Consider the following 23001-nt stretch of genomic DNA (forward strand, 5'->3'; position numbering starts at 1 on the left):
TGGCCGAGCATTCACAGTCGTTTACGAAAGCTCTTATCGATATTGGCCAGACACCAGACACCAGACAGTACGGCAGCTGCAAGATTCTGAAGGCTGCGCGGAGTTGCACGGAGCTGCGAACGTGAAGTGAGTCTTGTTATGCAAGTCCTCATCATAGGTACTGTCAGGATACGTTGGCGTGCCAGAGTCTCACAAGGGGAAGTTGCTGTTGAGCTGAGACATGCGGTGCCCCTGCCGGATGCATACCAACAAGTGCAACACTGGCGAAGGTGATGTCAGTCGACTCGACATGATGCCTACACGGCAGCATCCATGCAGGTTCAATGCGACATGTCGTCTAGGTGCTACGGGATGGGTGCGGCAACAGTTGGAGGACCGCGTTGTTAGTGCTGGCGGAGTGTGGAGCGGTGTTCAAGCCACATAGATGGCACCAGATGGACGTAGTATCTAGTCAGTGTGGAGATGATGCTGGTCAGGAGGTTTGCCGGCAGAAAAGGGTGCACCTGGGCAGTCTCGCAGATTCGCAGATTCGCAGATTCGCAGATGAGAAAACGTGACTGCGCTACATCTGGCGAGCACGCTAATGGGCGAACAAGCCGCATTAGAGCATGTCGCAGACGAGGATCGAGTTCGCCGCATCGATATCGATATGCGAACAGGCCCCGCGGAGCAGGCGGAGCGCAGAGCGCGGAGCGTGGCCCTGTGCGACGACTGCAACGATGCGTCTCGTAGACCAACGTCCTGACTGCAGCGTGGTTGGATCGTGAACTTGGCCGGGATCGCCGCATGTCTCCAGCCTGCGCAGCCTGCGCAGCCTGCGGGCAGCGGCCCCGGCAGCTTGGCTGTTCTAGATGCAGGCGGCTCGTGACAGCGTCCAGGTATGGCATGAGAAGGCTGTCAGGATGCAAGAGCAACTAGAATTGCACCGAGTGTGCCCTGCATGAGTTGGACAATTCAGCGCATCGCAGTCTGCACGGCTGGCGTCTGCGCATTGTGGACGAGGCGTTTTGCAAGTCCTTCGCCGCACTTGTGCAATGACGTAGCAGTCGCGACACACGGAGAATTGCAAATCGCATGTCTGATTCAGCATCATTCGCATCTGCAGCCATCGCAGAGATGAAAGCCCCAGACACACCGGCCTCGGCCATGCAAAGCATCCAACACTCTTACTCTGTCACCGCGGCACCAAGAGCGCAGCACCCGCTAGGAAGTCTTCCATGTTCCAATCGCCGATCTGGCTCTAGTGTAGCTGTTGCTGTCGCTTTGAGATCGACGTCTGCGTGCCCATCAATTTTAGCTGATGGGGGTCATCCATTTGGCGTCTGACCACTCACTACCTAACTACCTACTAACTGCTGTATGCCAGCCGCGTCCTGCGTGCCAGAATTGTCCCCGTAGCCCTGCCATTGCGATTCAGTGACTCGAAGCCCCCTCGAGTGCTTGGGTCCTCTCCCGCCGCGGCTCGTCGTCGAAACATGCTTTGACCTTGATTGTTCGTTTTCGCTCTTCCCTCATCCCCGCCACCACGCCCGCTCTGCTCTGCACTCTGTCGCGGCTGCACTCTTCGACGCGGCTGCCAGGCCAGCAATATCCCCGCTCCCAGCGGCATTGCCCAAGACGTGTCTCAACCCCGTCCAACCCCGTCCAACGCCACCATCGCCACTCGGCTGCTTTTCCCTGTGCCTGCGTCGTGCCAAGTTCTGCGACCACCCTTCACAACCTGGACCCTACCACAACCCGCTCCTGCTGTCCCACCTCGAATTCACGTACGCGGCTGTGCCCCGAGCCACATGGATTGACTTCAAGGTGGCTGCTGTGCGCTCAGTGACCCCAAAGCTTCTATAGCTGGCTGTCAACAGCGCCCCCATCGACTAGACCCCCGCGCAGACTGTCAACCACACCTTCATGGCCGAACCACCGCCTAGCACCGACGGTGAGCCTTCCGACCAGCAGCATGGCCGCATCGAAAAACATGTCGTGTCTCCCATACAGGAGGAGCCTGGCACTCCTTCAGGTACTGCTAACAAAGGCGCCGACATCCTTTCGCCGTCGTTGACCTCAGGGCCAATGTCCCCTACCACCGATCGAGTCTTCCCAATCCGTTCCGTCGTGTCAGTCGACCCCATGCCCACGCCAAAATCATCGAATCAATCCCCCGGCGACTATTTCCACCCGTGGAGTCGCATCAACGATAGCCGTTTCCCAGACGCACGCCGCCAGTCCCAGGGCTCGACGACTTCGCAGTCCTCTCAGGCTTCCCAGCGCAATCGTCTTCACAAGCAGTCCAATGCAGCCACTCCCGTGGCAGAACAACCCCCAGCTACACGCACCCCAGTGCGGTCCTCCACAGGCTCTGACACGTCCAAGAGCACTAAGAAAGCTCCTCCACATTTGTCCGCCCAACTCTTCAACGACACAGCATCCAATAGGTCGACCGAGGAAAACAGCCGCTCGCCGTCGCTTATGCCTGACATGCCGCGGTCTCCAGGTGGAGCATCCATAGCGAGCAGTCTGGGCGACGTTGGTCTAATCACACATCGCTTCAAGCATGTAACCACCGAAGGCGGCCACATGATCATCACCGGACGAGATGGCGACATATTACAGCGATGCGAAGACGAGCCGATACACATCCCAGGCGCAATACAGGGCTTCGGACTCATTATTGCATTAGCAGAAGATTTGAGTGACAATGGCAATCTGATTGTCAGAGTTGTGAGCGAAAACTCGAAGCGTGTCATTGGTCGCACGCCCAAGGAGCTGTTTGCCCTGGAAAGCTTCACCGATATCCTCTCCGAAGAGCAAGCCGACAATCTTCTGGACCACATTGACTTCATTAAAGATGAGGATTCTGATGTCATGACAAACGGGCCAGAAGTCTTTACAATAGGCATCAAAGTTCCGGGCATTTCGAGGACTCGAAAACTTTGGTGCGCTATCCACGTTCCTGCAGCAAATCCTGGCCTCATCATTTGCGAATTTGAACTCGAGGACGATCCGCAATTTCCATTGGTGCCCTCCAACGAGATGACACCAGAGCTCCCCGAAGACACGCTAAGCAGCAATCCGACTGAGCAAGAACTATTGGAAAGCACAGAAATCAAAAGCAAACCGCTGAGAGTGTTGCGCAGTGCGCGCAAACGTAAGGGCGAGGCTGCAGCCATGGAGGTCTTTAACATCATGTCACAGGTCCAGGAACAACTTGCCGCAGCGCCCAGTCTGGATAGATTCCTCAAGGTTTTAGTTGGTGTTGTCAAAGAGCTGACGGGTTTTCATCGAGTCATGATTTACCAATTCGATCAAGCATTCAATGGCAGAGTAGTCACCGAGCTCGTGGATCCTCGAGCTACCAAGGACCTGTTCAAGGGACTGAACTTCCCTGCGTCAGACATTCCGAAACAGGCTCGAGATTTATACAAGCTCAACAAAGTGCGCATGCTTTACGATCGTGACCAGGAAACAGCCCGCCTCGTTTGCCGCACTATCGAAGATCTCGAGACTCCTCTCGATTTGACTCATTCTTATCTTCGCGCCATGTCGCCCATACATATCAAGTACCTTGCGAATATGGCTGTCAGATCCTCCATGTCAATATCAATCAACGCCTTCAACGAGCTTTGGGGTCTAATTGCTTGTCATACGTATGGGCCCCGCGGCATGCGAGTGTCATTTCCAATTAGAAAGATGTGTCGCATGGTGGGTGACGCGGCATCGAGGAATATCGAGCGGCTCTCATATGCCTCTCGCCTACAAGCCAGGAAGCTCATCAACACAGTTCCCACCCAACACAATCCGTCTGGATACATTATTGCGTCTTCTGACGATCTTTTGAAACTGTTCGATGCAGATTTCGGCCTCTTGTCCATTAGAGACGAAACGAAAATATTGGGGCAGCTGGAAAACTCACAAGAAGCACTGGCTATGCTGGAGTACCTGAGGATGAGGAAGATTCAATCTGTCATGACATCAATGGACATATCACAGGACTTCCCAGATTTACGTTACCCTCCCGGCTTCCACGTCGTCGCAGGAACGCTCATCGTGCCATTGTCTGCCAGCGGTACTGATTTTATCGTGTTCTTCCGGAAGGGCCAACTGAAGGAGGTCAAGTGGGCTGGCAATCCCTACGAAAAGTTCGTCAAGGAAGGAACAGAAGGCTACTTGGAACCGCGGAAAAGCTTCAAGACCTGGTCAGAGACAGTGGTCGGGAAGTGTCGAGAGTGGACAGAAGAGGAGGTCGAGACCGCCTCAGTCCTGTGCCTGGTGTATGGGAAATTCATCGAGGTCTGGAGGCAAAAGGAAGCGGCGTTGCAGAGCAGTCAGCTGACCCGCCTTTTGCTCGCAAACTCCGCGCACGAAGTACGCACGCCTTTGAATGCTATCATCAACTATCTCGAGATCGCACTCGAAGGTTCACTTGATACCGAAACCCGGGAAAACCTCGCCAGGTCTCACTCGGCATCTAAATCGCTGATATATGTCATCAATGACCTGCTCGATCTGACCAAGACCGAAGAAGGTGGCTCCCTTATCAAGGGTGAAAGTTTTGATCTGAGTTCGACCATTGCAGAGGCTACGGATATGTTCCGCAATGATGCCAAAAGGAAAGGTATTGGCTACGAGGTTGTCGAACATCCAGGCTTGCCCAAAGTGTGTATTGGTGATCAGCGTCGTGTGCGACAGGCCATATCGAACATCACTGCAAATGCTATTCAGCACACTACGCAGGGCAGCGTCAAGGTTGAGGTATATGTGGCTGCCAGGCCAAGTAAAGAGCACGTCGATGTGGAAGTTGCTGTTTCTGATACGGGCGTGGGAATGAACACGAAGAAGCTTGATCAGTTGTTTTACGACTTGGAACAAGTCCAATCGGAGCCAGCTTCTATGCTGGAAGAAGCCCTGGTTCCAGACCCAAAGAAGATCACAGAAAAGGACGATAAGACCGCCCTGGGCCTCGGTCTCGCTCTAGTTGCGCGTATCATCAAGAACATGGATGGGCAGCTGAGAATTCGATCCGAGGAGGGCAGAGGCACCCGCTTCGTCATACAGTTCCCCTTTGACCTGCCTGATACCGAAAATGGTGACGAGGAAAACACTGAAAGCCCCGACGAATCCATTACGCCGGATGCTAATACTCCGCGCCTGGGTCCTTCGGAAGGCGAACGTACCTTGATCGCCCCAGCTCTATCACGCCACACTTCGGATGATCAGACATTGGGAAATACAGTGGCACGGCGAGCGAGTGCGGACAGCTTGAACGGCAGATCAAGTCTTCGGAGTTTCAAGAGTGGCTCTAGTCAACGCAGTCAAAGAAGCGATGTCGATAGACTAATTGAAGCCATTCAAGAGCCGCACATGGTATCAGGACGAACTCCAGGTGACCGCAGCCCAAATTCACACTCACTTAGGCCGCCTCTCACGAAACGCAACAGTCTGGACCCTGGCGAATCTCCTCGGTTTCGATCCAAGAGTCTCGAGCACCTGGAGGGACGAGTTGTGCCCCCACAGCACAGGAGTATGGACACTAGAATCGCTGGCGAGGAACGAATTTCCTTCACTGGCCAACCATTGAGAGCTGTCAGAATGCCAGATGATGGCGGTTCTCCTTTGGAAAAGACAAAACCAGGATCTATACTGGGAGAGGTGCAAAGTGAGCCCAAAGAGATGGAACCGGCCCCCAAAAAGCTCACAGCAGAGCATATGCGCGTACTCGTTGCCGAAGATGACCCTGTGAACAGTAGAATCGTCAAGAAGCGACTCGAAAAGCTAGGACACGAGGTCTACCTCACGGTCAATGGTGAAGAATGTGCATCTGCATTTGGTGACAAGCCTCGAGACTTTGATGTTGTCTTGATGGACATGCAGGTAAGTCAGTTCGAAAGACAGTTGCGGGTTCTCTGCTAACATTATTTGAAGATGCCAATCGTGGATGGTCTCACTTCCACCAAGATGATCCGATCGTATGAAAAGACGCATACCGACATATACTCTCGGCGTGCAGCGCTTTGCGGCCGTGTGCCTATTATTGCGGTTTCGGCATCGCTGATCGAGAGAGACCGGCAGCAATATATTGATGCCGGATTTGATGCTTGGATCTTGAAACCCATCCCATTTGACCGACTTAATAAGCTCATGGGCGCTATTGTCGACGTCAAATCTAGAGAAGAATGCCTCTACAAGCCAGGCCAGTGGGAACGGGGAGGATGGTTTCACACGGGGCAGAAAAGCTCTGAAGAGGCCAGCACGAAACCTTCCAGTCAAGCACCTGTATCCGAAATTTCATCAAAGGCGAAAGAAGCTGCGCCATCTGAAGATGTGATCGCCAATCAAGATGGCAGCCCTGACAAGATAGACGAGGAGCACGAAAGGCTACTTCAGAACCAAGCGGAGGGCAAGATCGAGCCGCCAAAGGACGATGATGCTCCACCAAATGACGAAAGTGGGGCACCGCCCAAGGATGAGAGTGAAGAAGAACCTGCACAAGAACCTGCAGAAGAAACATCAAAGGACGAACCTGAAGAAGAAGCACCTGCTTGAAGACGCGAATACTATTGGCAAATCATTACGACCATTCTCAATTACGACACACGACGTTCCGCCACATCCCAGTGTCCGCTTCTCATTACTCCAACAATACCTTTTTTACATTAGTTCTTCTACCTCGTACGGCGCAAGACGTACGACCTCTTGACGACTCACGCATAGCGATTGGGACGCTACTACCGGCGTTATTTCAGCACATACAACGGCGTATCCTGTTAAAACGTTATTACTTTTATTTTCTTGGGATTTTCGGCTGGCGACTGCTTGTAAGCATTGGGCAAGCGGGCATTTAGAGAGCGGGATAGAGGGTTGTTGTCTGGACTTGCAGGGCCACGCTGTGTGGTTGTACGATGCTAGGAAGAAAACATGGGAGGGACGGAGGATTGGGATGGTTGTCTTCATTGAATTGATTGGAGAGGGAATGAAGGAAGAATCAAACAGCCACTATGGCATCCTAAGTTACGTTGTGTATACGTTGTGATCCTTGCTGTATTACTCGCTAGCATGAGTGGACGAAGATTATCAACAACCTTCATCCAACTATGCGCGTCTTCCCTATCCGAAAAAAAACTTGGCCATCAACCAGCGCATTGGTAACCTAACCTGAGCAGGTTGGCTCGTCCTGGTTGCGAAGGAATTGAAGGACGGAGACGCCGGATAGAAAATAAGGTTTGAGAAGCGACTGCGAGATTGTCACCGTGGCTAATTCTCTTTCTGGGATGGAATGGCACGATAGCAGCGACCCATGTTGCGGGATTCCAAGTAGCAATCTTGCATATTGAGCGATGGAAAACGAACAACTACACCACCACTTCACTCTCAATCCCTAAATGGGGCTGAGACGTGTTCATATGCTTACGTGCTCCTACTCCTCGTGTCCTGAGTATCCGCCCAACCATGTTCCCCACAGCCTACCTTCTCCCTCCACCCCCAATATCTTGACCCAGTTTGTAGCCACTGATCTTATCCCAATCAATCTTCTGCCTGGTAATGGGCAACTGCCTCCTCAAGCCCTTGAACGCGCCCTCACTCAGCGCGCCAAACGCGCGGTTCAGATCCTCCTGATACTTCTTCTCCACGTCGGCAATCCGCCTGACGACATCCTTCTCAGCGACACCGCTCAGCGACACGTCTTTGTTGGTCAGCAACCGCACGTTGCCGTCTTCGTAGTAGTGCACATCGACTTTGATGGCGCCGGCGAGGGTGGAGGACGATGGGGTGTAGATGTAGGAGCTGCGCCAGCGGCCGTTCCAGTAATTTGTGGGCGAGTATTTGTTGGCGACGGTAAGGAGGGCGAGGGCTGAAGCGTCGGCGGTGGGGAATATGGCGTAGGAGGAGGTGGGGTAGTGTTCTGAGGTGTGTGTGGAGAGCTGTTTGATCAGGGTCTTTCTGCGGGGAGGGTTAGGATTGCGTGTCAACAGGAGGAGTGGGTGAAGGTACATCAAGTCCTCGTGCTGGCTCTCCATGACGTAGCTCTGTACGGCGCTTGCTTTGCCCGTCGCATGATCGAAGTCGAATGAGCTCTGCGTTTCCACGTCGTAGTAGCGCCCGTCGCCTAGGCTGTTGTACTGGCTGACAATCACTTCGGTGGCGCCGCCTGGCAGCTTGGTGGTGGTGAATTGCTCCTCGTTGTATTGCTGGTACGCCGGAGCCAGCTGGGCCTCGACATTGTCATTCTCGAGGATCGATTTAATTGCTTTGGTGACATCTGCGAGCTGTCTTGTGTTAGGACGGAGGGTTCGTGGAGCTCAGGTGGCGTGCTTGGCATGTACCTCGCCGGGCGGCGCACTCTCGATGAAGGAGCCGAGAGCCTTGTCTGCGGACATGTCTAGATATTCTGGATGGGCTGTGAAAAGCTCTCGGCGATGCTGTGTAGCAATTGCGAGCTTGAGGCGCTGTTTGGGCGATGTCGCGGAGCTGAGGTCAATGCCGTCCGTCGCGCTTGGCGAGGGGTCCAATGCGGGACTACCAGGACGTCACCCAAACACAAAGTAGTTTGCTTGCGGCTCATCTATTGCAAAACAGCACGTTGGGCGTGGGGAAAACACTCGCTCAAAGGATAGCCTGCAGGTACACGCAGTACTTCCGTTTTGGCTGCATACTTGTTATCAACTGCAAACCCATTGGCGCGTCGTCATGTGGTATTTCGTAAATCATAGTCCCATCAACAATCCCAGGCGCCACGCTCAAACATAAACCAGTTCGAAACATCCTCTCATGCACGAATTGCATTACTCGATGCTCATCTTCATGAGCCCGTCATGCGCGTTCTCCATGCCCATGAGACCCACCCTCTTGGGTCCCAGTGTCGGAGTCATGCTCATGCTTCCTCCGCTGTTGGAGCGCTCACCGTTAGATTGTCCGCTGATTGAGGTTTCGCGACCATTCTTATTCGCATTGCCCCATGATCCGGTATCGCGCTGCGCTGGCGATTGTGATATGATCGGACTGTTTTGGACGCTCACACCTGGGCTGACAGCACGGCGTTTCATTGAAGTCTCATCAAAGTCGTCATCTCGTCGCCGCTTATTGGATTTTTTGAGGCCATCGGCTGCAGTAGGTGGGTACATAGGTCCTGGTGTAGAGGCTCGTGAGGCCCATCCCATGCCATTGCTCTGGTCTGGTACTTGGAAGCCATGAGATGATGAGATCGTCGGCGAGTCCATACTCATATCTTCGCTGACTGCAGACGACTCTGCTCGAGGAAATGTCGGTGGAGGTGGTGTTTGAGTCGCGCGCGAGTTCCAGAAGTCGCTACTGATCGAGCCACGTCCATTGGAGTGGAGAGATCCGAATGCGCCGAATAAGCCTTTGGCGTTAGAGCCGTCGAGACTCATGTTGCTTTCGCTCTCTTCTTCAGGAAGCTCAGGGACGCCTCCCAGTGGACCATCTAGGTCGGGGGCTGAGGGCAGTAGACTTGGGGACGATTGTGCTGTAACCGAGGGACCATCATCGGCTTCTCGTACTTGCCGGATAATCTCCGCCTCGCGGCGCACCTCGCTGTCAACAGGCGCTGATTCTTCAAAAAGTTCCGCCTTGATGCGGCCAAATTGCCGTGATTTTGGCTATGCAAGTCAGTATTGTAATGCCCTCGACATAGAGATAAATGTACTAACCAGCATGTTCCCTCTTCTGACCACTGGCCTCCTGACCACACCTGGAGTCTGCGGCAAAGCTGCGGCTTCGTCTCCACTGTCGTTGCCAGACGAAATATGAAGGTCGTTGGCGAAGAGCGAAAGGCTTTCGCGACGTGAACCAGCCTTACGCATCGCTGCTTCTCGCGCAAAGTAGCTCTCGGCCTTTACGTTCCCATTCGGCGGCGATGCTGGTCCAGGACTTGCCAGTGAGCTGTGTCCCGAGCTCGAGCTCTTCCTGCTCCTGCCCTTGCGTAGCCTTGCTCTTTGTATGCTCATAAAGTTGGGAATCCCTCCAGCCACCGGCGAGAACATGTTTGTGGCCCAGCTTGGGTTGCTGCCGTGTATACCTCCAGGAAACGATATCCCCATCTTTGCCTGCGGTGTGCCCATCATGGGATCGTCGTTATCCTCGGCATCCAGCGGGTCCATCTCATCCGAGGAGCTGCTACTCTCCTCTGATCCCAGCATGTTGATACTGCCAACCGAGCTAGACGCAGCGGTTCTATCGCCATTATTCCAACCACCGTGAATGTTGACATTTGGCGAGTTCATGAGCATCGAGTTTGAACGCGGTTTTCGTGACGGAATCTTGATTCCCTTTTGGGTTATGGTCGGTGACGAATCCGGAGACAACTGTGTTGGGAGAGTCGATTGGTGAAGGTTAGTGCACGCCCTTGAGAACTCGGCGCCTCTGCTTCTCCGCGGCAGAAGCGACGCCGGCGATGCGTACGTATTACGAGCGTCTAGCTGAGGAGATAGAGGTCGAGCTGCAAACTGGGCGGGACTCGGTGGCATAGGGGCAGGCATCTGCAGAGACAGGCCTCTGGAGAGGAAGTCTGGTCGTCGGGGCGTGCTGGGGCTGGGGCTGGGAACGGCGATGGTGTGGTCGTCTTTGGACATGCGGGCGGGTTCGCGGAACTTCGGTGATGGCTCTAAACGCGGTGTGCTATCCGACAAAGACCGTGCTTTAGGTGATCGTGACTTTTGCGGTGTTTGAACGGGGTCCATGGTGGCTTCCTCGCTCATGGCCGCGAGCCTGCCCCCGTCAGGTGCCATTGCCGCGCTCAACATTGCTTAGTAGACACGGTTGGGTCGTGCCGTGGGTTCTGAACATGTCAAACAAAATATAAGGGCGAAACGCGTTAAGCAGGGCACGATGAGGCGTGAGGTCGATACATAAAGCGGGGCGAGTGATTGCTATCACGTGTAGGGCTGAGCTAACCCTTCCCGCGCGTCACAAAAATGAGCGCCGTCAGGTAGGGCTGTATACCTTCGCACTGTGAACGAACTAGATGCAGAACCCGATAATCGCGCGAACCTATCCAGGCATGCCTATAACGCACGTGGGATCAGAGCAGAAACGTTCATTCGTGTATACTGCTGTGCACGCGAGTTTCCCCGTGTCGAGATGCCAGACCCTCCGCCAGCCATCCTCGTCTCCACAACCTCACCGCGACTTCCACATGACAAACAGAAACCCTTGGCACAATAGAGACGTGAAGTGCTCTGGGATGGTCTATTGGCTGTCGAAAATCTCGCATGCTATATCTTAGCTATGCCATTGCTACTCAAAAGTTGATGATCCCTTCGACCCATTTGATGTCGTCCCATGTGGCTTCCCATATGTTCATCACAGACATGACCCATTCCTTCCCGTCACGTTTCATCGTCCCCATGCACCGGCAAATCCTCCCCTGCAGCAGCAGACGTTTACTGTCGTAGTCGTAGAGCTGCACTGACTTCCACAGAACACCCTCATAGCTGGCCTTGATATACGGTGGCTTACCGTGAAACAAATCGCAGAGCGTGAAGAGCTGTTTAGTCTCGACACGTTCAGAATCCAGAATCCTAGCGTAGAGCTCGAAAACGATGCGCTTGTCCGACCTGCTCGACTGATGGGCTTGGTTGATAGCTTCACCGATGCGGAAACACGTTCTGAGCAGTGTGTTGGGCGAGAGGCCGATAATGGGGGAGCGATCACAAACCGCATTGGGGAATGGTGCCCTTGCTATTGGCTTGCGAGCCTCTGCGCAGTCAATATCGCCATTCAATGCGAGGAGCCGAGTCGTCAACGTCATAGGTGAAACAAACTTCTTCTTCGTGCGTCTCCGGTCATCGTCCTCTTTGCTATTTGTAGCCGTACTGGGAAAGGCTGGTGGTATTTCATACTGCGCGACGTCGCTTTTGAGGGGCGAGCTCGACCGGTCATGCACACTGCCGCCGGTGTCGATCATGTTGGATGCTAGCTTTAGAAATTCTTCATCGTCCAGATCATCGTCATCGAAGGCATTATCGGGGATATCCTCAAGTGTGAAATCACTATCGATGGGGTGAGATTTGTGCGTTACATCTCGGGAGGTGCGAGTAGTGTTGGCGATGTTGGTGCACGTGGGTCCAACGTGTGCCCAAGTAATGTCGGATAGCGACACCTCAGCAGCAACACTTTTTGAGGCAGTCGACTTGCACCGTTCACTGGCTTGGATATTACGAGAAGCCTTCAGAGGTGTTTGGAAGGCTGATGATTTCGTGATCTTGAGTCCCTCGGAAATATGTCTCTGCCTAACGGCGCTTGATTGATTGTCTGTCGCGTGCACAGCATCGTCCGTTCCGCGCGGTTTGCGTCGTCTCTTTGCAGGCTTCGGTGGGGGACTTCGTGGCCCATTAGGCAACGGGGCATACTTTTCCAGATGAGCCGGCTCATCAGAAGATCCCAGGCCCAGGTACTGTGCGACGGTAGGGTTGCGGCGACGACGTGTACTGCTGCTCGCTCTACCTTGGCTTGGTTGGGCTGGGCTTGTGGACTGGGTTGCGACACATGCAGGTTGACTCTGATTAATTGCAGTAAAGCTTGATGACGCGCGTACTGTTTCTGAACTTCTATTGCTGACCAGGTTAGTGTCGATAACAAGGCAGCGAGGTGAGGGAAGGAGCAGTGTGAGGTTCGCGTTGGTGATCTCACTCATCAAGACCATCGGGCTCCCTCACTGCTCGCTCATCCCAGCCACAATACAACATGTCTGCTGTACTCATCGCGCGTCATCTGATCGCGGTCGAGATATGCCAGTAGTACGAAGCATGAAGTTTGGTGAAGGACGCTATGAAGACGCGACGCTTGATGCGACCAGGGTAGCTTGAGCTTATTCAGCCCCCACCACCTGCCGCATCATCATGCGGGGCGGCTCTTTCGGGCAGCCATCTGCAATCAAGGCACCCGTCCCGCACCATTTACATTCCGCGTGCCTTGCCGGAATTGCGATTGCTTCCCTAACTTCAACTATTCTCGCAGAGACAGTTAGGCACAAACACACCACAACATTCATCACTAGATGATAGCCGAAAAGCAGTTACATCATAGATCGCCAACTGATTGTGCTATCTTGAACTGGAATCGGACCGCGACACCAAGTTTGCTGAGCTTGTGATCGACAGAGACCCATCAAGCACATCTTTGACCTTACGCCCACCTGCATCGTTGTTCTCTACAGTGGTCCGACACGAGAAATAACCGAAAGTGCAACTTCGCGTACATAGCGCTGTCTGACAATGCCGGTAAGGATGATCCTATCAAGCGAATCTGTACTTATCTTCCTCGAGCTTTCAACGGCTCCTCAACTCTGCCTGACATGTCTCCGGACCTCGTCATGTGCAAGCAGCGGGAGGGATTGCGCATGTCACTCTCGGCAATATGAATACTTTGGTCATGTTGGGAGCTCTAGCGTACAGGAAGACCGCCACTGAATCCTCATGTTTGAATGAAATAGCCTCGAGAAAGTCTAACACTGCGTAGAAGCATGCATTCTCGGCTGTCACGGTCCAAGTCGATCGGTTGACCAGCGAACAATATGAGGAGAATGTGAGATTCGATGCTCCAGAAGACCAAGACCATGTACTAAATGACATAGGATATCGGTGGCGTTGTGGACCTGATCGAGGTTATTCGCATCCAGGCTTCGGGTCCGACAGAAGCAGCGCGGGCGCTCCGGAAGAAACTGCATGTACCAGCGTCGAACTTCGCTCCATAAATGCTGATAACTCACAGAAAGTACGGAAATGTGCATCGACAGGTCCGCGCGCTTGTCATCCTAGATGCGCTAATCCAGAATGCTGGCACGAGATTTCAGAAAGCATTCGCCGATGAGCCACTTCTTGAACGTTTACGTATCCTCGCTCGAGACGACATGGTCGACTCTGAGGTGCGACAAAAGGTCAACGTACTCTTCCGGCAATGGGCTGTTGCGTACAAGGGGACTCCAGGCCTTGAGCGTATAGCAGCACTACATAAAGAACTTCCTCGCACTAAGCGCCCCCAGCCGCAACAGTCTCGCATCGTTCGACAGCAGGACGCCGAAGCTGCACGTGAGCGTGAGGAGCATAACTCGCCTCCGCCGTCCCCTCCTCATTCTAGACGCCCTGTCCCGCAGCAAGCTTCTTCATCATCGTCAAGTAGACCTGTCGCGTTGGGAAATGCCACGACTCAGTCTAGCTCTTCAATCTTCAAGAGGGACAAGAAGGACAAAAAGACTCGGGGGAAAGCCTTCAATTTGGAGAAAGAGAAGGGTCAACTCCTAGAGACTATCGCTTCCGCGAACGTTGCAAGTACGAATTTGCTAAATGGACTACAACTCATCAATCGAGAGCAACAGCGAGTCAGTGAAAACCCAGAAGTCATGCGCCGCTTCGAGACATGTAAGCAACTTCGTCGTCAGATCTTACGGTACATTCATCTCGTCGAGTCTGAGCAGTACATTGGTGGATTGCTCAACGCCAACGACGAGCTTGTCAAGGGCCTGATGGCTTTCGAAATCATGGACAAGAGCATCGACGACGACAGTGATAGTGACAACGAATTGAGCTCATCACCGACGGCAGAGGCTGCTATGGCCGGCTTGCGCATCGATGAGCAAGCTCCAGCAAAGCCACCCAGGCCGATGAGCATACCCATGCCCCCTACACCCAGCAAACAGGCTGCACCGGAAAGCGAGCCAGAGGAGGATGAAGACGACCCGTTCAGCGACAACAATGGTATGTAAATGTCGTAACTCCAGCAGTGTATGGATCATACTAACATGCTATAGCTGTCAAGACGCCATGGCAAGAGAAGACGGAGCCGACTTGGAGGGACGTCTAAGATGTTTCAGAGTACTCTGCGAGACGTGACGGGGCTTGATGCAGCACATTCCCACTTCACACAATATTTGCTCATACGATAACATACCCAGTTCAGTAAATGCAAAATTCATATCATCACTCATTATTTTCATCAAGTGTGATGTTGCTATTTCCAAATACCGTTTGCGCCACAACGAGCCACGAAGCATTACGTCACCTCTCTCCCGCGCCAAGCTGTCATAGGCTAGCGCCGCCCCAACTGTGAAGCAGGACCGCATCAACTCTCTCCTCTCGGCCATACATAACCTCCGCCCCTCTGGAACCAACAGCCGTCAAACCTCACCACCACCCTACTCTCACCGGTAAATCAAATTCGTAGGTACTTCTTGCGCCGAACGGAGACAAAAAGATGCTAACGATGTCACCAGTCTTCATCACCTCGAAACTCGATCTCCAAAATGCCCGCCTCCACCGCCTCCTCTACCGCCAGCTCGATCGTCAAGCCTCAAGGTGGCAAGTGCTCTTGCTTCAGCACCGATGACTGCTCGTGCTGCATCATTCCTTGCACTGTCATGTAAAGCGCTTGCGAATGACGAACACACCGCCCGCGACAGCAACAGCGCTGGCCCTTGAAGGGCTGAGCGATCATATTATACGAATTATTGGAGTTTTGGATTAGCGCTGGAATAATGGATGGGATTGTTGATTGCAATGCGTGAACTGGTGTGGGAAATCTTGGATAGGTCGGGTCGTTTTGAATATACATGCATTCTCGATGTGTTTGCTCGGATGTGCAAAAGTGATGCTTATGCACTCGTTCATATTGCGACATCAGTCTACGGCCTCGGAAGCGTGCAAAACAGGACCACGAAAGAATTGTGCGACCCAACGATTCCCTCGAAAAGAGAATGCTGACTGTAGGATACTTGTCTAGACCTGCTCTTCTCTCTTCACACAAGCTTTCTATTCTACAAGTCGAGTCCGTCGGCCTTGCAAGTCCGGCACTCGATATGAAATCAGTATATCGGAGCCAACAAGTATTTTCTTGCCGTCATACTGTCTACCTCTTCTTTACGCAATCTTTGCTTCACCTTCGCATCAATCAACGCGCAGGCATATCTTCTGTTCACTTCTCAGTCATCTGTGCAGGTATAAAGCACATTGCGACAATGATACAAGCGGCCTGCTTCCTACGTCACACAGCTCGCACGACCTCACAGACTGCGATGCGGATGTATACTAGGCGCAACATTTCAAGAAGTGACTAGAATTCTTTGCCAAGCGGAAGTAGAAGTTGGTGATTGTGACAGCGTCTTCATTAACGTTGACTACCTACACGTGCTGAACTCAGCGCAAGGACATTGATGCCGTCCGATTCAACAAGTCATGATATGCCCAAATCAAACGCCCCTTGCAATCTCGACTAGAGACGCAGTACGATAGATATCATAAAACCCCCAAACGTACGAAACGCTTCAAAACGCCGGAAAACGCCGGCTATACCAGTCATACAATGCCTTTAAAGTTACTGCTTTATTTCGTAATAAAGCCCAAGTAATCCGCAACAATGAGCGTTACCATGCTGTTAGTATGTTAGTGTATGCACCGTTAAAAGATAGGGGGAGGGAAACTCACGCATGCGGCGCAATTCTCACATAATAAGTTCCGAAACCACGATAGAATCTTAATAACCCCTCCTCGGCTGCAACCTTTCTGAAGCAGTCAAACATGCCCTTATAAGGCAGACTCCCGTCCGCTGCACGCGTCTGCTTCTGCAAGCGTGTCTTCATAAAGTCGAACGGCAGCGACAGGAAACTCGCGAAGAAGCCTGCGACGGCTGAGGCAGTGAGCGTTTGAGTCCGCGACGAGAGATTCGTCGTCTTGAGCTGATTCTTCGCCTCAGAGAAGAATGCCAGCTGTCCGAAATTTAGCGCCATCGCGCGCACAACGGTCGGATACGCGCCAGCCCACAGCCTACCCACGCCCTCATTCTTCGCTATCCGACTGAGTGCGTCGACGACAGATGTGTAATTTGCGCGCTGCGCCAGGGGCTTCAAGCCATCCGATTGCATGCGTATGAGCGCGAGGTCCGCGGGGTTTCCCACGACGGCGGCAAGACCGCCTGCAGCGAGACCGGCGCCTGCGCGCTCTTTGAAGCCGATAGCGTTGCCTTTTGCTTCTGCGGACGCGGTGAGGGATTTCATGAATGTGTCGAAGAAGCCGAGGCGCGCCGTGGTGTAAACTGCTTGGCGGAGTAGACCGGCGCTCAGGCCGGTGTATAGGTCCATGACCTTTCCTTGCGCAAGGATGTCTTTAAATACGGTTACGGGCGTGGGTTTGGGTCCGGTTTTTACGCCTTCGCCGGCGAGTTGCAGGCGTACTTTGACCATGTCGACGGGCTGGATGACGGTTGTGGCGGTCATGCCTGCGAGGCCGCCGTTGATAAAGGGGAGGGCGGCGCGCATGAAGGGAGTATGGAGGAGGTCTGTGGTCGCTTTCTTTGGGTTCTCTGCGGCTTTGGACATGGCGTTTGAAGCGTCGGAGAGGACGGCTTCGGAGGTTTGCTTTGTGGATTCGAAGGCGCGGGCGGCTTGGGGCATTTTTATGGGGGCTAGAGTTGTCATGGTCTGATTAGTGATGGATTTCTATCCCCTTCTTGTGAAGCTGTGGACTGCTGGCTCGAGTGATGTATAAATGTGAAAGAAGAAGCCAAGACAATAAACGACTCAGTGAAGCAATAAAGAAACAAGCACGATTTCGAGAATGAAACGCCAATGTATATGCAAGTCCTCTTCTTTCTTCTCGCCCGCCTACTCCACCGTCACAGATGCCCATCACTGTGTTCGCGCGCAACGGCCGTGCAGTGAAGCTCTGTCGGCCGTGGATTGCTGCAGCGGCAAGCTGCCCGGCAATGACATCGCCATGCATTTCCGCGACGCAACACGACTCTTGCAACTGCAAGCGCGCACGGTGTCAACACGTGCTCGCAAACCCATCTCTTTCCGAAAGAACCCGCGATTCAACTGCGCTGGGCGGTGGAAGATGTGAAGGGAAGAAGCTGTGCGTACCTCCTGCTGCTCTCGTCCGCGCTAAGATGGGATGGGAGCGAGGGAAGTGGGGCTATCGCTTTCACTAGTGCTCCAACACTTGCGCGTAGAAGCAGACGACGAGGACACGCAAGGAAGATGTAAAGCTGAGGATGTATACAACGAAGCTATTGTCAGAGAGAAGGATGGATGTTTAACAACAAAGCACGAAAGTCAATCGTAGTCCAGTCTGGCTTGCGCCAATACGACGTTCCTTTGGATGAGGGGTCTTGCGTGCCTTCCCCGCATTACCTCGAGCAGCTCCTCCACGCAGCGCGTTCTGCGAGCGCTGTATGATTGGGGCGGCCAATCGGGTAGTGCTTATTTGGGGTTTGGTGTTTACTTGTGATCTTCTTGGGATGTGATCTCATAGGTACCTCATCCAGGAGGGTGGTCTGACATGTGTCGCGTTTCTATCGGTAGGTTGACCTGTCACCGCTTCAGTACTTGACAGCTTGTGCTGCTGATTTTGAACCGATGATCAAGATGTGTGAGATCTTCAGGTACGACTTCATCATGCAAGTACTGCATGCGGAACCGCGAATGCTGTCTTGTGCAATGACGTTGCATCGACGGACCGGTGCTCGACCAATGGAGTTTTGGTACAACTCAACACCACGAATTTATATTTTGAAGCGTAGCTTGCGAAGCTACTTTGTGCTATCAAAGTAATTCCTCATCGTAAAAGTACCGCGCATTGGCCATCTTCACCGCAGTGCTGATCTGACGTGATGCGCCGCCATAATTCATTGAATTCGGTCTCAACAATTCCCACCGCCCACAAGCTCCCCTTTTGCTGATGTTTGTGTCTGTTGAATACAATAATACATCAACACACATATTTTACCACATTCACGTGCCAATCCTCCCTCAGCCCGCAAGCGACCTCCGTGCACACTCCGGCTTATCCGCAGCCCAGTGAGTCGATAGTTGCTGCATGACGTGCACATCACAAGCATATTCCAGGAAGAAATCGACTGTCGGATTTCCTACGGTGTCCGCACCAAGATCCAACTTGACATGTTTCAGGGTCCATCTGGAGGTGCGGCGGTGTTGCAGAAGTCCTGCGCGTTCGATCCGCGGCCGACGAGCATGGGCCGAACCGCAACGAGGCTCTTAACGCTCGGCTTGCGGCTTAGAGCTGTGACTTCCGGTGCAATGGAAAAGATAGCCGTTGCATATCCGTGGAAGTTGTGAGCGATGAATGGTTACACTGTTTCGGCGCTCGGGATGCGAAGGGTGTCTACAACTCATCTTCGCTCTCGCTCGGATCACCCAGGTCCTCAACCATGGAGCCTTGCGGCGGTCGCTGTGCAACTGAGTCGTCGTCGCTCGGATCACCCAAGTCCTCCACCATGCTCGACTGCGGTGGCCGTTGTGATGATGCAACTAGTATCTTTGACGATGAATTCGATGCGTCATTGCTGCCATCCACTTGTTGCCTCTCACGCTTCGGCGCCTGAACAGCCTCATCATCTGAGCTGTCGCCCGCCGCTGCAGCCTCGACCTTTTGCATGCGCCTGATCTTACGAATGAGTAGGGGATCGGAGCGGAGATCGTCAAGTGTGAGATTCTGTGGCGGACTGTTAGTGGATGCACACATCGTGAAACGCATGGAGAGAAAATACCTGGTCACAACCAGCCACGGGACAGTTGACCGCCTTCGTTGCTCCTCCTCTCGGTCCTCTGGTACCTGTGGAATTTGTGCTCGTCCGGATCATCTCCACAATCGCGTGCTTCTCAAATGTATGCGGGCACTTTGTGCTTGTGTACGGTTCCTTGAATTGCTGGAAGGTCAAGGGACATCTTATGCTAATTGTCGCCTTGTCCATGACTATGTCATCGTCATCATCAAAGTCGCCGCGCTGTGTGTCTGTGATGCCAGGTGCCGGTGACCCAGTCTCAGTGAACCATGTATCTTCGTGACCGAGCACTGGACCCCCATCGCCATACTTGGCGTCGTGAACCATGCGCTTGAACTCGCGGTAGTCGTTGTTGCGCGCGTAACGTGTCGTGAGCGATTTGCTGGTGTATACGTCTTTCTGGCGTTGCTGGTGGTCTAGGAAGAGCTCGTTGACACCAGTGAGGGTGATGCGCGATCCATCAAGAGGGGTTGGGCCAGGAGTGGGACCGTCACTGAGCTCTGCGTCGCTCAGATCTTCATCGCCGTCCTGCCTGCGTTGGCTGTTGATCTGGCTCTGCCGCTGCGTTGCTCGCTGGGTCCTCTGTGTGTTGTACTCGTCTTCGAGCTGCTTGGGCGCATGCTGTCGCAGCCAGTCGAGCGTGTCATCGATGCGCTGTGCAGCCACACCAGAGTCGATGACAGCGCGCATGCTTTCTTCAAGCTTGGCCGTAGCCTCTTCCACCTTTTCTTGAAGTGCCCTCATACTTTCCTCTTCAGTTTCACGGTCGTCCAGGCTCTTGCCTGCATCCCACTTCTTCTGCTTTCGCGCCATGTATTCGGAGTGTTCGCGCAATGCATCGTTGACGCTCGCTGCGACCGCGGTGACAACTTCGGTAGCTTGTTTATTGTGGCGCTTGACATCGTTGAGGTTGCGCCCTTGGAGGTCTCGAAGCTGCCGCGTTGCTTCCAGGTCCAGTGGATGCGATGGCTTCTTGTACGGCGGCAGTTGGTCCGTGGCATTTCGACTCGGGGTCGCTGCGAGTGACTGGCGGCTTGCAGTTGGCCTCTCATTGGACTGGCGGATACGGTGCGACATTTCCGCGACAGAATTGTGTTGTCAAGTGAGGGGTTAAACGGAAAGTTGATGTGGAGACGCGTGCCAGGCCAACGCGCTAGCTGGAGTCCGCTTCGCCAAGTCACATGACCGGAAGTGCCCCGACTTTACAGCACACCACAGGTTGTTAACTACGAGTAAAAGTGAACAAGGGATTTGACGGCCTGGAGCTATCAACAGTTTTGCTAAATCTTGTTTGCAATGCTAAGGCTCTGTGTACAGCTTCAGACACCCTGGTCGCCTTTCATGGAAAGTGATGGCTTAGTAGCTTCACGGGAGTTTACAGTCATCTTGCTTGCTCAATGGTAGCATGCAGCCTGAAGCCTATTCTAGAGCCAAAGATCTACGCGTGCCAATGAAAGACGCATCTTAACGTCGATCTTATGACATCCAAAGTGCCCAGTCAGCGCGTGCCGAAACCGTGGTATTCCCGTGTACACAGAATCAGACCATACTCGCTTCGCCAAGCGCCCTATTTTCTGTCACATGTGGGGGGGGGGGGGGGGTTCTTTTGATTGGCGGTTATAATTACTCGTCTTTCGAGCAAGTTCGGACTGTCAACTGGGCTATCACTCGAGAAAATTGGGCAACGATGTGCAGAAAGGTAACAAGGCAATTCGCCTTTGGTATTGAAACTTCCAAGTCGCACAGGGATATCATATACGGTACAAAGATAGCGGACATTGAACGCAAATACTCCAAGCAAGCCCAATGGCTTGTGAACTCCCATGGTGCACTTCATACACGTGAACTCTCGTCGTCTGGCATGACGAAACCAGCCTGTGCTCCCAGAGCTTGATTCGTCGTCTGGCATGACGAAACCAGCCTGTGCTCCCAGAGCTTGATTCGTCGTCGTCTCATTTCATAATATCTACAACCCATGGCGGCCTTCCTTCTCGACTGATGGAGCCGGTATCTTTTCGGAGATCAAAGATGATCTGCTCTGAGTTTATGTCGCTGTAGCGGCGGGGCTGGACTACTGCTTCGCACTCGAAATAATGGTCGTAGTCTTGGGTTCCTTGTTCGTCATGGGCAGACCCTTCTCCAGATCGTGCTCTTGTCTGGCTTTGTTGTTCTTGCCAAGCGGAGGAGAGTTGAGACGGATGCTAGTTCTTCGGTTCTGTCGCTTCTGGTGCTTGTTGTCTGTGTTTCCACGACCAGTGAACCGGCGTGATGCACGACGAATGGACTGTCGGACATCCCATTGCCGCTTCTTTGCGAGCCACCATAGAGTTGCGGAGCCAACTGCGAATGGTTAGTACACGTCTAGATGAGTAGGGTGCAACGTACTGCCTCCGATGACCACAATGACTGCTACCACGATGATTGCTGCCAAAGCACCGCTCGAGAGTGTGAAGGCGCCTTTCTGAGATCCCGCTGCACCAGCATCACTTGGGTCGGCTGGGTTGTCGTCGCCTCCATTGTATTGCGCAGGCGGGAGCTGGCTTGGTGTCGAGCTCGACTGTGCAAGCACATAGAGCGGAAGCAGGAAGCTGAGAAGCAGAGTCTTGCTCATGATGGCTAGTCTACCGACGTGTTGTTGCGGCGTGGTCGACGGGTAGATTGGCGAGCAAGAGTTCTTGGTGGTACGACGGTCGTATGGAGGTCGCGAGATCAACTCGGGTCGGACGCAAAGGGAATACCAACAACTCGCTACCAAGAGCGGACCAGCATCCCTATATTTTCTGCTCCAGCGTCCTTTTTACCCAGGCCAATACCCCACGAGGCCTTGAGCCCAGGAGCACATGTAGGCGCTAATCATAGTTGCGTCTGGATGAGATCCCTGGCTGGCTGCCGGCAGACATCCTCACGCCATTCTCTTAATATAGCGGGATTGGCGTAGCAGATGTGCGTCTTGGAATCGTAAGCTGAGCGGATTGGCAGATCTCGCACTGTAGTGGGCGCGTAGGAGGTTCAAGAAAGATCACCTTGCAGGGACGCTAGGACGGGATGAAGTCTGGTTGGGCGCAGGTTTCTGCAAGCGCCCGGGCTTGCGCATGGGCTCGATTTTCGTTTCAGGGGTGCGAAACGACGACAACGACTCTTCGCCTGAATGCAAGGCGGTCCTTAGTTCGCATTAACATGTGGCAGCTGCCGCTGTCGGTGAGGCCGCGATAGTGTCGACTATTTGTAGGACGTCTTTACCCACTACCACCGCCACTAGTAGACTTCTGAAGCACCAACGGGAACACAACTTCGAAAGAATTGAGATTGCTGGATGAGATACTCCAGCGTACACAGTAGCGCCAGGACTTCTATGGGTGGCAACTCACCGACTGAGTAGGCATGTCGAGTCATCAGCCTGGAACCGACTGATACACTCCTGGAGTTTTGCATTGTGCGATGTCACGTGCGGGCAACGTCGACCAGCAGGAAAACCCATGGAGG

The 23001-nt window shown here is 53.4% G+C and overlaps 9 protein-coding genes across 9 annotated transcripts; 3 read left to right on the plus strand and 6 right to left on the minus strand.

Moving 5' to 3' along the window:
* Positions 1–11: 11 nt before the first annotated feature.
* Positions 12–291, minus strand: SNOG_12500 (hypothetical protein; the record flags this gene model as incomplete). Its single annotated transcript, XM_001802669.1, has 2 exons — positions 12–113; positions 247–291. 2 exons carry the CDS (start codon positions 289–291, stop codon positions 12–14), a joined length of 147 nt encoding a protein of 48 aa, XP_001802721.1.
* Positions 292–1905: 1614 nt separating this feature from the next.
* On the plus strand, positions 1906–6537 carry SNOG_12501 (hypothetical protein; the record flags this gene model as incomplete). Its single annotated transcript, XM_001802670.1, has 3 exons — positions 1906–5164; positions 5378–5865; positions 5917–6537. The coding sequence occupies 3 exons, from the start codon at positions 1906–1908 to the stop codon at positions 6535–6537; spliced, it is 4368 nt and encodes a 1455-aa protein (XP_001802722.1).
* Positions 6538–6931: 394 nt separating this feature from the next.
* SNOG_12503 (hypothetical protein) lies at positions 6932–10238 on the minus strand (the record flags this gene model as incomplete). Its single annotated transcript, XM_001802671.1, has 4 exons — positions 6932–8258; positions 8316–8508; positions 8779–9608; positions 9660–10238. 4 exons carry the CDS (start codon positions 10236–10238, stop codon positions 7455–7457), a joined length of 2406 nt encoding a protein of 801 aa, XP_001802723.1. The 3' UTR covers positions 6932–7454.
* Positions 10239–11248: 1010 nt separating this feature from the next.
* SNOG_12504 (hypothetical protein) lies at positions 11249–11914 on the minus strand (the record flags this gene model as incomplete). Its single annotated transcript, XM_001802672.1, has 1 exon — positions 11249–11914. The coding sequence occupies one exon, from the start codon at positions 11912–11914 to the stop codon at positions 11249–11251; it is 666 nt and encodes a 221-aa protein (XP_001802724.1).
* A 978-nt stretch (positions 11915–12892) lies between these two features.
* SNOG_12505 (hypothetical protein) lies at positions 12893–14808 on the plus strand (the record flags this gene model as incomplete). Its single annotated transcript, XM_001802673.1, has 5 exons — positions 12893–13229; positions 13468–13533; positions 13583–13683; positions 13720–14702; positions 14756–14808. Exons 1-5 carry the CDS (start codon positions 13224–13226, stop codon positions 14806–14808), a joined length of 1209 nt encoding a protein of 402 aa, XP_001802725.1. The 5' UTR covers positions 12893–13223.
* Positions 14809–15247: 439 nt separating this feature from the next.
* Positions 15248–15422, plus strand: SNOG_12506 (hypothetical protein; the record flags this gene model as incomplete). The annotated part of the gene is made up of 2 exons (XM_001802674.1): positions 15248–15299; positions 15370–15422. The coding sequence occupies 2 exons, from the start codon at positions 15248–15250 to the stop codon at positions 15420–15422; spliced, it is 105 nt and encodes a 34-aa protein (XP_001802726.1).
* Positions 15423–16420: 998 nt separating this feature from the next.
* Positions 16421–17389, minus strand: SNOG_12507 (hypothetical protein; the record flags this gene model as incomplete). Its single annotated transcript, XM_001802675.1, has 1 exon — positions 16421–17389. One exon carries the CDS (start codon positions 17387–17389, stop codon positions 16421–16423), a length of 969 nt encoding a protein of 322 aa, XP_001802727.1.
* Positions 17390–19118: 1729 nt separating this feature from the next.
* SNOG_12508 (hypothetical protein) lies at positions 19119–20595 on the minus strand (the record flags this gene model as incomplete). Its single annotated transcript, XM_001802676.1, has 2 exons — positions 19119–19448; positions 19504–20595. The coding sequence occupies 2 exons, from the start codon at positions 20593–20595 to the stop codon at positions 19119–19121; spliced, it is 1422 nt and encodes a 473-aa protein (XP_001802728.1).
* A 615-nt stretch (positions 20596–21210) lies between these two features.
* Positions 21211–22250, minus strand: SNOG_12509 (hypothetical protein). The gene is made up of 2 exons (XM_001802677.1): positions 21904–22250; positions 21211–21858 (listed from the first exon to the last, which is right to left on the minus strand). The coding sequence occupies exons 1-2, from the start codon at positions 22127–22129 to the stop codon at positions 21590–21592; spliced, it is 495 nt and encodes a 164-aa protein (XP_001802729.1). The 5' UTR covers positions 22130–22250; the 3' UTR covers positions 21211–21589.
* Between the last annotated feature and the right edge of the window lie 751 nt (positions 22251–23001).

Source organism: Parastagonospora nodorum (genome assembly GCF_000146915.1).
Source record: "Parastagonospora nodorum SN15 chromosome Unknown scaffold_22, whole genome shotgun sequence".
Lineage (NCBI taxonomy): Eukaryota > Fungi > Ascomycota > Dothideomycetes > Pleosporales > Phaeosphaeriaceae > Parastagonospora > Parastagonospora nodorum.